This window comes from Podarcis muralis, chromosome 11, assembly GCF_964188315.1.
Source record: "Podarcis muralis chromosome 11, rPodMur119.hap1.1, whole genome shotgun sequence".
Classification (NCBI taxonomy): domain Eukaryota; kingdom Metazoa; phylum Chordata; class Lepidosauria; order Squamata; family Lacertidae; genus Podarcis; species Podarcis muralis.
In genome coordinates, this window is record NC_135665.1 from 57,992,093 (window position 1) to 58,004,596 (window position 12,504).

General features: G+C 44.3%; 1 protein-coding gene across 1 annotated transcript in view; it reads left to right on the top strand.

Annotated features, from left to right (window-relative positions):
* LOXHD1 (lipoxygenase homology PLAT domains 1) overlaps window positions 1-12,504 on the top strand; it is a 184,802-nt gene that overhangs the window by 87,200 nt on the left and 85,098 nt on the right. The window contains exons 14-19 of the mRNA XM_028749019.2: window positions 174-334; window positions 4,303-4,379; window positions 4,724-4,920; window positions 7,566-7,758; window positions 9,240-9,400; window positions 11,826-12,126. Coding sequence (XP_028604852.2) covers window positions 174-334; window positions 4,303-4,379; window positions 4,724-4,920; window positions 7,566-7,758; window positions 9,240-9,400; window positions 11,826-12,126 — 1,090 coding nt within the window. The remainder of the gene's footprint in view (window positions 1-173; window positions 335-4,302; window positions 4,380-4,723; window positions 4,921-7,565; window positions 7,759-9,239; window positions 9,401-11,825; window positions 12,127-12,504) is intronic.

Here is a 12,504-nt window from a genome sequence, read left to right on the forward strand (position 1 = left end):
GACTGGCTGTTGGGGACAGTTCCTCATTTCCCCCAATAAACCAGCCTCCCCTGCTTGAAACCATTTCTCTCAGATCTGAGTCTACCATTCCAGGTGTAGAAAAGTGAGTTTGTTTCCTGACGTTCTTGTCTCCCATTTTGACCATTCTCTTTCTGCTTTCCCTTGTGCCGAAGGCCGATGAGTTCATCATTGAGGCGGTCGACCTGAAGCAGGTGAGAAGGGTGAGGATAGGGCATGACGGCAAAGGAGGAAGCAGCGGCTGGTACCTTGGCAAAGTGATAGTGAGGGAAGATGGACAGCCAGAGAGTGAGGATCAAGAATTCCCCTGCTACAGGTACTAGGAAAAATGTCAGGCTCTGCCTGTGCTCTGTCAACTGGCTGAGTGTTCAGGACGGCAGGCTACCCATTTGTTTTAACATACGATGAGCACACCATGGGTCTCGTTGTACAAAACCTGTCGCCTCCATTCTCTCGAATTATGCCTCAGAGAGAAAATTAAAAACAAGGATACAATAGGCATCAGCCACCCAACATAACCCCAATGGCCTCGACCACTGAACCTCACCATAAACGCTCCTGACACAAACATTCTGAGGCTATCTTAGCCTAGCACACAGTGGTTGAAACAATAAATAACAATAATTTTAGGAAGTGTGCAAGCTACTAGGATACAGCATGCAAGTGAAATGTACAGCCCTTTCAAAACCAGGAATAGTTCATAAAGTGAAATGATTTAGAATTACCCCATTGACCAATTATTTTGGTTTAAAACATGGTATTCTTTCCTTCCAATCCAGTGGCCTTGAAAAATAAAAATGGGTGCTGTATAAATAAAGCCACAATTGGTTCTCCTTTCCATGTGAAATCATGGAGGCAGCAAATTCTAAACCCCAGAGAGACATCACACCAATCAGGAACATGAAGACCAAGGCCCAGATCTTAAAATCTCTTGCCCTGCAGGGTGGATTCTATACCACCCTCCAGTCACAGAAACACATGCCACAAAAAGGAGCACATGGTCCTTAACATCTGCAGAGCCCTCTTTTCCATGTAAGACAGTCAAATCTCAAGAGAAGTTTCCTTTGCTGTCCTTGCACCTCTATTATCTCTACCTTTCAAATAGAAAGAGGGTCACATGACAGCCTGCAGCAGAAGAACCCAGCCCAATGCTGGCACGTGCATTCTTTGCCAACATGGCTGCCTTCTGCTTGGCGGTTGTGTCATGGGCTCTTGAGAAATTTGAAGACAAAGGTGCTCGCCAACTGCATCCTCTTTTATGAAGGAAAGCAGATCTCTCCATGACCTGTAGATATTGGATGACAACCATTCCAGGCCTGCTGGTCAAGGAGTCTTCCGATTTCTTTGGGGCGTTTCTTTTTTTGGAGAAGCATAAAATCTGTGTATGAAACGTTGATCACAAACTATGGGCCTTGCTGATGGCTGATGTAGATGCTACACTCCTTACAAGGAGGCTGCTGGAAGCAGCTTTCCTGTGATGAGTGATCCCGGTTATAAGACCAAAAACAGGAAGTATCTCAGAAGAACTTCTCATGAAGGTGCCACCTAAACAGCAAGATGTCTTGACCATGGCGGTGGCTTAATCCCCAGTCACTGGAACAAGATCCTAGGATGGGAACAGCACCAAGAGCTGCGCGAGACACAGGTACTAAGTTGCAGCAAGGTAAAAACCAAAGACCAAAACCAACCCTACGAAGACTTCCTTCCTTTGGGAAGTTATCTTGGTTGCTTCTACAGCTGCTTTCCTTACATTCCTACTTCTCGATCTCTGCCACAAGTCACCACAGCAGAGGATTACTGTTCCTAACTAATGCCAAAGCCACGGACGAGCATGTTGACGAACCTTTTACATCTCACACGAAACACACCCTCCCTTGTTCGCTGGGGGTGGGTGTCAGTGGAAGATGAAATGTGTTCCTCATTGCCAAGGCAACCAGACCAAAACAGCATTGCTTTGATCTAATTGTTGCATATTTTCCCTAGCCGGTGCAGAATGCAGATGTCGTCCATCGACACTTGCTTTTGGTGGGATATGCATTCAGATATATATCCTCATCCACATTTTTCTCCAGCCTAGTTATAAGCAACTTATGGAATTTGGAAAGTCTTGCCTAGTAATGAAAGTGGACAAAATCACCAGTATGGTGTAGACAAATAACAAGCATCAACATTAATGCCTAGGCAACAGAGATTCATTTCCTCCTATTCAGAGGGAGGGCAGTAGGTAGGATTTGTTTTCTCTCAGCGCTGCTGTCACATAGTCCCGCCTGACTGGTTGCAGGGTGCTGTGGCATCATCGTGATTTTTGATAGGCTGGGATCATGGTGTGATGTGGCCTTTTCAAGTAGAACAAAATGGCGCCCCAGCAGTAGCAGGCAGAGGGAAAAACGGCAGCAAACAAACACAACATTTCTTTTTGCAAGAAAGTGTTTTTTCTCCACAATGAACATCCCCAAACAGCAGGTTTTGCAGCAAAAATGGAAACTCAGGTGCGGTACTGCTAATTGAGGCATCTAAACCTTTCCAAAGCGCTTACCTTTGGCCACATGGTTCTAGAGACTGAAAGGGAAGAATACTGGGTAGAGTACATACCCGACAATCAACAAACGTTCAGCGAGGGGAAATTTGGTTCCTTCGTTTTGCATGCTACCCATTCTGCTGTGGTGCTTTGCCAGGGTCTCATAGCTATTTTGCATTTTTTTAAAAAAAATGGAATATACAATCACCAAATGCATGCAATGCATCTGCTGCCAGGCTGCACCAGTTCAGACTGCAAATTGTGTGTGTGTCAGAGAGAAAGTGAGTGTGAGGGTGGCCCTATGACAAGACCAAGTGAGGCAGCTGCCTCAGGCAGCAAATCCTGATGTGGGGGGGTGGGGTGGCCAGAGCTGTGAGTCCCACATGGCCTGCCCTGTGCCCCTTACACCAGCCTGCTGCCCTTTAATGAAATCTTCAATTTAAAAAAATGGGGAAGAATAGACCATGAGTAGCCCACTTTTTTTGTAGATGACTACACGGGTGGTGCTGTGGGTTAAACCACAGAGCCTAGGGCTTGCTGATCAGAAGGTCAGCGGTTCGAATCCCTGCGACATGGTGAGCTCCTGTTGCTCGGTCCCTGCTCCTGCCCACCTAGCAGTTCAAAAACACGTCAAAGTGCAAGTAGATAAATAGGTACCACTCTGGCGGGAAGGTAAACGGCGTTTCCATGTGCTGCTCTGGTTCGCCAGAAGCGGCTTAGTCATGCTGGCCACATGACCCAGAAGCTGTACGCCATCTCCCTCAGCCAATAAAGCGAGATGAGCGCCGCAACCCCAGAGTCAGTCACGACTGGGCCTAATGGTCAGGGGTCCCTTTACCTTTACCTTTACTACCTGGAATGTAACATGTCAGAGGTTAGGATAAAACAGAAATTATACATATTCTTAGGACCCTTTGGGGACGCGGGTGGCACTGTGGGTAAAAGCCTCAGTGCCTAGGGCTTGCCGATCGAAAGGTCGGCGGTTCGAATACCCGCTGCGGGGTGTGCTCCCGTTGTTCGGTCCCAGCGCCTGCCAACCTAGCAGTTCGAAAGCACTCTCGAGTGCAAGTAGATAAATAGGGACCGCTTACTAGCGGGAAGGTAAACGGCGTTTCTGTGTGCGGCTCTGGCTCGCCAGAGCAGCGATGTCACGCTGGCCACGTGACCCGGAAGTGTCTGCGGACAGCGCTGGCCCCCGGCCTCTTGAGTGAGATGGGCGCACAACCCCAGAGTCTGTCAAGACTGGCCGGTACGGGCAGGGGTACCTTTACCTTTTTAGGACCCTTTGGGGTCATTTTTTTCCCAAACTCCCCAAACAAAGAAGGTTTCAATCTTGCTGATGATGTTTAAGGCATTAACTGCCAGAAATTAACACCTTTCCCTAGCTCTTGTTCCCTGCCCCCTCCTTAAGCATCTCAAATCCACAACTGAGAAATGGAATAAAGATGACAGATATATACATTTACCTTGCAAGGTGATATGCTCATCTTCATTAGAGGTCTTCAGACAGAAGCTGCATGGCCACCTGTCAGGGATTCTTTCACTTGGGGGTCCTTTCCAACCCTACAATTCTGTGAATTATTGGATATTGTTTCTTCTTTGCCAGGTGTCTTGTAATCTGTTTCTTTATTCCAGATTGCCATAAAAAGGTCTCTAGGCACACAGGTTTGTTTCTCAGTATATACACTGTATCTTCCTGGATTTTAATAAACCTCCTGATGCTTGGCTGGTAATAGCAGGTAACTTAACTTTTATTTGCTGACCAGATGGCTTGACAAGAATGAGGATGATGGCATGATTATTCGAGAGTTAGTTCCAGCTGGGAGATCATCTATTCTGGAAAGTGAGTTTGCAAATGGATTTCATGTCTGGCTGTTCAGTTTTTACTTCATTGGGACGGGGGTAGATAGAAAGCATTCTTTTAACTTGTGTCTTTACACTTGCTAAGATCTTCTCATTCTTTCTGGCCAAGTCCTTTGAATATCTATTTTTTCTTTCCTCCATCAAGCATAGGAATGGGTGACACTGACCATTTCAGTTGGTCCTGAAAGAGTTTGAAGTATCATACATGAATTCCTAGCTTCTGTCCTTTCCCTTCCTGTTCTTTTTCGATCACCAGTGATGAGGGATGAGTTTTTGCCATATGTTGTCAGGTCTCATACCTAGCACATGCTAATATTTCTGTAGATATCGGTTACCACATCAGCATAAAAACAGGGGACGTCCCTGGAGCCAGCTCAGATTCAAAGGTTTTGATCAAGCTCTACGGTGAAAAAGCAGACACGAAAAAGGAGACACTTTTGGTGTCTGATAATGACTTAGAGGACTACTTTGAACGAGGACGGATCGATATCTTCACTCTCGACACAATGGACATTGGGGAGGTAAGAACGAACTACAAACATGGCTTTGAGCCAGAAAGGACTGGTTTAATTGTTAGGGTCACAATGGCTTTAAAAATGGAGTGTGGTTGCCTAGCAGTTTATCATACTTTATGGCATCACATGCTTTCTAAACTGAAACCCACAGTTAAGAAATAGCTTTTTTAGACTCAAAGAAAACATCAGAAATAGCACGCAAGGACTCCAGAGCTCGTTATCAGACTTCATGTTGAGGAAAACAGTGGGTCGAGGCAGGGGAAGAAGAAAAATTGGAGCATGGTGTTTTGAACCCACTTAGGGGGCAAACCTATGGAAAGATCCACTGGGATAAGCATCTTTGTTGTTGTTGTTTAGTTGTTTAGTCGTGTCCGACTCTTTGTGACCCCCTGGACCAGAGCACGCCAGGCACTCCTGTCTTCCACTGCCTCCCGCAGTTTGGTCAAACTCATGCTGGTAGCTTCGAGAACACTGTCCAACCATCTCATCCTCTGTCATCCCCTTCTCCTTGTGCCCTCCATCTTTCCCAACATCAGGGTCTTTTCCAGGGAGTCTTCTCTTCTCATGAGGTGGCCAAAGTACTGGAGCCTCAGCTTCAGGATCTGTCCTTCCAGTGAGCACTCAGGGCTGATTTCCTTAAAAATGGATAGGTTTGATCTTCTTGCAGTCCATGGGTCTCTCAAGAGTCTCCTCCGGCACCATAATTCAAAAGCATCAATTTCAATAAGCATCTTAGGATGTAGCAGATCACTGGCCCAGCCAGCTGATTCCTGTCTCAGCCAGGTCCAGCTGGCATTAAGTCCCCCATTCCAGCTTGGCCAAATATAGCTCCATCTTGCTCAGCTCAGCTCAGCCTCAGCTGGCTGTGCCAAAGCCAAAGTAAGTCCCCCCAAAGGTCATGGTGGAGGCATGGCAGAAAGAGGACCCAAATGGGTGAACTTAGTGTGGACCCTAAGCCACAGTTCTGTGATGCAACCTAGCACCCCAGCATAAAATGCTATTTTAGGAGGATATCTCAATCAGTAGAGCACGAGGCTCTTAAACTTGGGGTCGTGGGTTTGAGCCCCCCATGGAGCAAAAGATTCCTGCATTTGCAGGGGGTGGACTAGATGTCTCTTGTGGTCCCTTTCAACTCTACAATTCTACGATTCCATGACTTGTTCTCTCTCTGCCATGCTTAGGTGGAGCAGCAGGCCTGCTGCTGAAGGGGCTTTGGAACTGGTGCAATTTTACACTAGCTTAACTTACATTGGCTTGCTTTACACCACCTTCTTGTGCACAGGACTCCTCACTACCTCTGCTGTCTGAAGGAGTCTTAATATGATGTGCTGTCGGTGTTGCGCAGGTCCAGTTCATTTAGCCTCTACTCAACAGGCTTCAGTCATTTTGAGAGCTGCTGGGATCATAATGATAATAATAATAATACAGTCATACCTCAGGTCGAATATGCTTCAGGTTGAGCGTTTTCAGGTTACGCTCCGCGGTGACCCAGAAGTAATGGAACACGTTACTTCCGGGTTTCACCGGAGACTTACCCTGGCTTTGGCTAAGCCAGCTGAGACTGAGCTGAGTGGTGCATGCCCAGACACTCAAAAGGACATCACGCGCATGCACGGAAGCGGCGAATCGTGACCCGCGCATGCACAGAGGCGCAGACGTGGGTTGCGTTCGCTTCCGGATGTGAACGGGGCTCTGGAACGGATTCTGTTTGCATCCAGAGGTACCACTGTAATTGTTGTTGTTTAGTCGTTTAGTCGTGTCCGACTCTTCGTGACCCCCTGGACCAGAGCACGCCAGGCACTCCTGTCTTCCACTGCCTCCCGCAGTTTGGTCAAACTCATGTTGGTAGCTTCAAGAACACTATCCAACCACCTCATCCTCTGTCGTCCCCTTCTCCTTGTGCCCTCCATCTTTCCCAACATCAGGGTCTTTTCCAGGGAGTCTTCTCTTCTCATGAGGTGGCCAAAGTATTGGAGCCTCAACTTCACGATCTGTCCTTCCAGTGAGCACTCAGGTCTGATTTCCTTAAGAATGGATGCGTTTGATCTTCTTGCAGTCCATGGGACTCTCAAGAGTCTCCTCCAGCACCATAATTCAAAAGCATCAATTCTTTGGCAACCAGCCTTCTTTATGGTCCAGCTCTCACTTCCATACATCACTACTGGGAAAACCATGGCTTTAACTATGCGGACCTTTGTTGGTAAGGTGATGTCTCTACTTTTTAAGATGTTGTCTAGATTTGCCATCGCCTTTCTCCCAAGGAGCAGGCGTCTTTTAATTTCATGACTGCTACTGCAATACTAATACTAATACTAATACTAATACTAACAACAACAACAACAACAACTGATCTCCAGGGTTTTGTGTGTGTCCAATGTTATTCATACTCAGAGCAGAACCATTAAAATCAATGGGCATGCCTAACTTAGCTCCATTAACTGCAATGGGTCTACGTTGTATGGAACTTAGTTGGGTGCAACTCATCAAATCTAGACGTCGTATCTGCCTGCCTGCTATAGCGCTGAGCAGAATCCAGAAGTCCCCTTTGAGACAGAGAGCAAAGACAACTGAGGTAGTTGAGAACTGAGCAAAGATAGAGCAATAGGCATTTCCATGACGCACTCAAACTCTTTCCATCCTGCCTCCCAAAGATCAAGCGGATTTCCATCGGGCACGACAATGTAGGACTCAGGGCTGGCTGGCACCTTGGCAGTGTTGAGATTTCAATTCCTGTCCACGGCAAGCAGTACAACTTCCCTTGCAACCGGTGGCTGGACAAAACCGAAGCCGATGGAAAGGTAGAGATTGAAGTCTACCCCAGCGAGATCGTCCCAATTGAGAAACGTAAGGACTGGTGGCACCTTTCTAGTGATTATGATGGATAGCATTTTCTGGGAGTGAAAGAACGGGAGGGTTGTCCTTTGGATGTTGGAAGATTTAGGGCAGATACAAGAAAGTAGTTCTTCACATAGTAAATCATTTCCCCCCTCCATAAGAATATTTTACTCCTTTCCATATTGAAAATTACATTTGCTACTCAACTGTTATAGTCAAATTCAACAAAGCTAGTGACTTCCAGCTCACCCAGTGTCTATGTTTATACAGTTGCACCTTGGAAGTCGAATGGAATCTGTTCCCCAAGTCCGTTCGACTCCCAAAACGTTCGAAAACCAAAGCACAGCTTCTGATTGGTGGCAGGAAGCTCCTGCAGCCAATCAGAAGCTGCGGAAGCCCCGTCGGACATCCGGCTTCCAAAAATAGTTTGCAAACCAGAACACTCACTTCTGGGTGTGCTGCGTTCGGGAGCCAAAGCGTTCGAGAACTAAGCTGTTTGAAAACCAAGGTACGACTGTATTCCAAATTACATACAATTGTGTTTTAAGGTTCTGTATTATCTAATTTCATCCTCTAAAATCTTTTTTTAAAAAATAATTTTTATTAATTTTAACATATAAATTATAATACATACCACAGAACCTCACCACTTATATAATCTTTTTTTTTGAACTTCCATCAGCACCTCTGATGATCCACCGTTTTAACCACTTCTTATGCATTTCTTAAATCCATATTGCCTTTAATTATCTTAACTAACCATCCTCCCCTTTATCCATTTTTGCAATAGTTCCAATAGTTTACCTCACAAAACTTGCAAACCTACAAACGTAGTCTGATCATCACAATTACTTTTCAAATAGTCTGTAAATTTACACCAGTCTTCTGTGAATTTCTGGTCCCACAGATTTCGAATCCTTCCTGTTAGTTTATCTAGTTCTGCATAGTCCATTAATTTCATCCTTCATTCTTCTTTCGTCGGTAATTCTTCTTGCCAATAATATTCTTGCTGCTGTCGTTGCATATAAAAACATTCTTTTCTATTTATATCACCTCCTACAATGCCCAGTAAGAATGCTTCTGGTTTCTTTATAAATGTATATTTCAACATCTTTTTCATCTCATTATATATCATTTCCCAGAAGCTTTTTACTTTTTTTACATTCCCACCACATGTGATAAAATGTTCCTTCTTTTTCTTTACATTCCCAACATTTATTGCTAATTTTATACATTTTAGCTAATTTAACGGGTGTAGTATACCATCTATACATCATTTTCATCACATTTTCTTTTAAGGCATTGCATGTGGTAAACTTTAAACCTTCTTTCCATATTTTTCCCCCATCACTCAGCTGTATATTATACTCAAAATCTTTAGCCCAATGAATCATAACCGACTTTACCTCTAAAATCTATTTGGGGGGGGGCGGGAGAGAACAGCCTTAACTCCCGCAATAACCTCTCCTCCTCGTCTTCTTCAAACATAGTGATAAATTACGAGGTGTGTGTTGTGACTGGCGACGTAAGGAATGCGGGAACCAATGCCAACGTCTTCATGCAGATTTATGGTGAGCTGGGCAAGACAGAGGTCCTGATTCTGAGAAACCGGTCAAACAACTACGAGAGAGGAGCGACAGAAACCTTCAAGGTAGGGCTGAGCCACAGAAGGGGCTCTAACTAGATTTCTCTGGGGTGAGTGCTTTCCCTCTCCACCAGCAAAAGTGTGGCGGATCTAGATATCGCATATTTTTTGCCAGGCTTGATGTTAGACGAGCCTTCTTCAGTTTTAGCTTCTCCGAGGTCACTCCTGCACAACGTGTTATGAAGTTCAAAATGTGCCTTGTGGACGTGATCACAGAGAAATGGAAAATAAGAACCTTTAACTCTCAGCCCTGAGAGCTGTGAAAGAGATTCTCTCCTGGTCAGAAATTGAAATTGAAATACTTTATTGTCACTTGTACAACTTGTATACAGTGAGATTACACGAGCACCCCCCACTCAGCTCTCTTAGTCTTAATTCCCCTCGTTTATTGACAAACACACACCAAACCCGAAAGTCAGTTGCTCTGTTGTTATTTTTTCATTCAGCAGCCTAACAGCCCACAGATAGAAGCTGTTCTTTACCCTGTTGGCGCGACTAATCATGCTTCTATATCTTCTGCCTGAGGGCAGGAGATCAAGAAAGTGCCGGCCAGGGTGTGAATCATCCCTGAGAATTTCCCTCACTCTCCTGAGGCAACGTTCTTCCGCTATTTCATCCAGCAGATTCACGGGACAGCCCATAATATCTTGTGCTGTATTCACCACCATCCGTAGGCACTTCCTATCAGTTGATGTCAAACCAGTGTACCACACCGTGATGCAGTATGAAAGGACACTTTCTATTGTGGACCGGTAGAAGGAGATCATCAAATGTTGATTGACATCATTCTTCCACAATAATCTGAGGAGATGGAGTCTCTGTTGGGCTTTCTTAACCACCTGGGTTGTATTTAGTTTCCAAGTAAGGTCTTCACTGAGATAAACTCCTAGGAATTTAAAGGAAGAGACCCTCTCCTCTCAGCCCTCCCCGATGTACAGCGGGGCTAGTTCTCTCTTCCTTCGAAAGTCCAACACCATCTCCTTTGTCTTGCTGATATTAAGGTGCAAGTTGTTCCCTAGGCACCATGTAGATATTTTTTATTCAGAAGCAGAATGTCTGGGGGCTTGCTCCTTGCCTTGCTTGGCAGAGCCAAACTAAACCATGGAAAATAAGTAGCTTGTGGCAGAGGTGTGGAACTGGATCTGGGCAACAGACCCAGAAATTACCTTCCTGACCTCTAGCAGCCCACATTGGACAGGTTGGTGGAGCCACCTGCCTGTCAATCATCTGATGTCACAATTACTCTCCGGTTGTGACTCTTGTATTGCAGTGGGTTGGACTAGATGACCCTGGGAACCCCTTCCAAATCTATGATTCTATTATATTTTTTGCCCACAGGGGTCTTCAGAAACCCCGTCCCAGTTCGTTATGATTTAATTTGGAAATATTTGTAACTCTCCCCAGTTACCCTACCTCTTCTCCCAACTTCCTCATTGGGCTTTTGGACCGTTCATTATTTCATTCTATATTTTGTTAAACCAACTATTTGGTCATTTTAAAAAAAAGATTTACATATCTATGACTTCCCTGTGGGTTAGTTAAAGATTATAATTTCTTGTTGCATGTTCTTTTGTCTTTTGCTTTGTTGCATAAACTGCAAAATCATTAAATGAAAGCTATTAAAATATAAAGAGAAGAAAAGAAACCCCCTTCAAAAAACTCTTTGCAAGCACTGCCTATCATTTCTTTTCTATTTTATTTATTCCTCCTGCATATTTGTTATTTATGTTCAGTGGTCTTGTCTTTAACAAAATTAGTACAATTTCAAAAGCACCCTTCTGTCCATCAATCTGAAATATAGAGATCATAACTACATGGAATTGGCCGAAATGACTGGCAGAATCCGAGATTTGGGAGAAGAAACAATTGAAGAGGATTGGAGAAAATTTAAAGACTATTTACAAAAATATTTTAAGTTATATGAATGTTAAGAGTTTGCATGACTCAGAAAATTTAGCTTCAGCAATAAGTTTCGGTGATATGGAAATTAAGTTTATAATTATGAAAGGACCAATGTTTAAAGTAACATGATTCTTATTTGAAGGTAATGAAAATAGATAATAAGTTTTAAACATAAAGTATACCTATTGGAAAGTACAAAGGAATGCATGAAACAAGGTAATAATTTGCTGATATCTTTATTGTAAAGAATGCAGGGTGAGGGAGATGTGGGGAAGTCCAGTTGGTTTTGAGAAAAATATCTTGGAAAGTTGGTTTCTTTTTTCTTCTGTTATCTTCTTTTTCCTTTTTCTTTTTCTATAACTTGTATCTGGAAAAACCAATAAAAATATTGTTAAAAAAATATGAAATATAGAGATCATAATATCTAACAGAGTTGTCGTAAGGATGACAGAGAGCATGTACAAAACGCTTTCAACACCTTAAAATGCTGTCGAAACGCTCAGAGTTTATTTTACTAACCATCTTAAAGGTAGAAGCTGCGGACGTTGGCAAAGTCTACAAGATCCGAATTGGCCACGACGGGAGTGGCATTGGGGACGGCTGGTTCTTGGAAACTGTCACGGTTAAGAAGATGCCGACAAGGGAGGAAAAGAAGAAAAAGAAGAAGAAGAAGAAGAAGTCTCCTGAAGAAGCGGAGGAAGAGGAGGAGCCTCAGGAGATAGATATTATGGAGGTTTATCAGTTTGAAGCCCACCGATGGCTGGCCAGGGATGAAGAGGACAAGGAGCTGGTGGTGGAACTGATACCAGAGGATGGAGAGGAAATCGAAGGTAAACTGGGGTCACTGGAAGGTAAATTGGGATCGAAGGGCCATAGCTCAGTTGCTAGGATGGAAAAGATCCCTAACTGAAAGATTATGGAGAGCCGCTACATGTCAGTACCAACAATTCTGAGCTAGACACAGTATAAGGAACTTTCCTTTGTTGGTGTGCATGATTCCTAGTGCATTTCCTTGTATCCAGCTTTAGCAGGTATGGACCTTGTGCAAGCAGGGTGGCCAATAAATGGAGATCCAAGCAGACACGAGTCCAGGGTTCTCCAACTTTCTGATAGTTTGAAGGGACTTTAGTCAGAGCTCCTTCCAGTTCAGGAAATAGCACCGCTGATTCCCCCTATCTTTTCCTCTGCAATGCAAAAGCAGCCTGGGG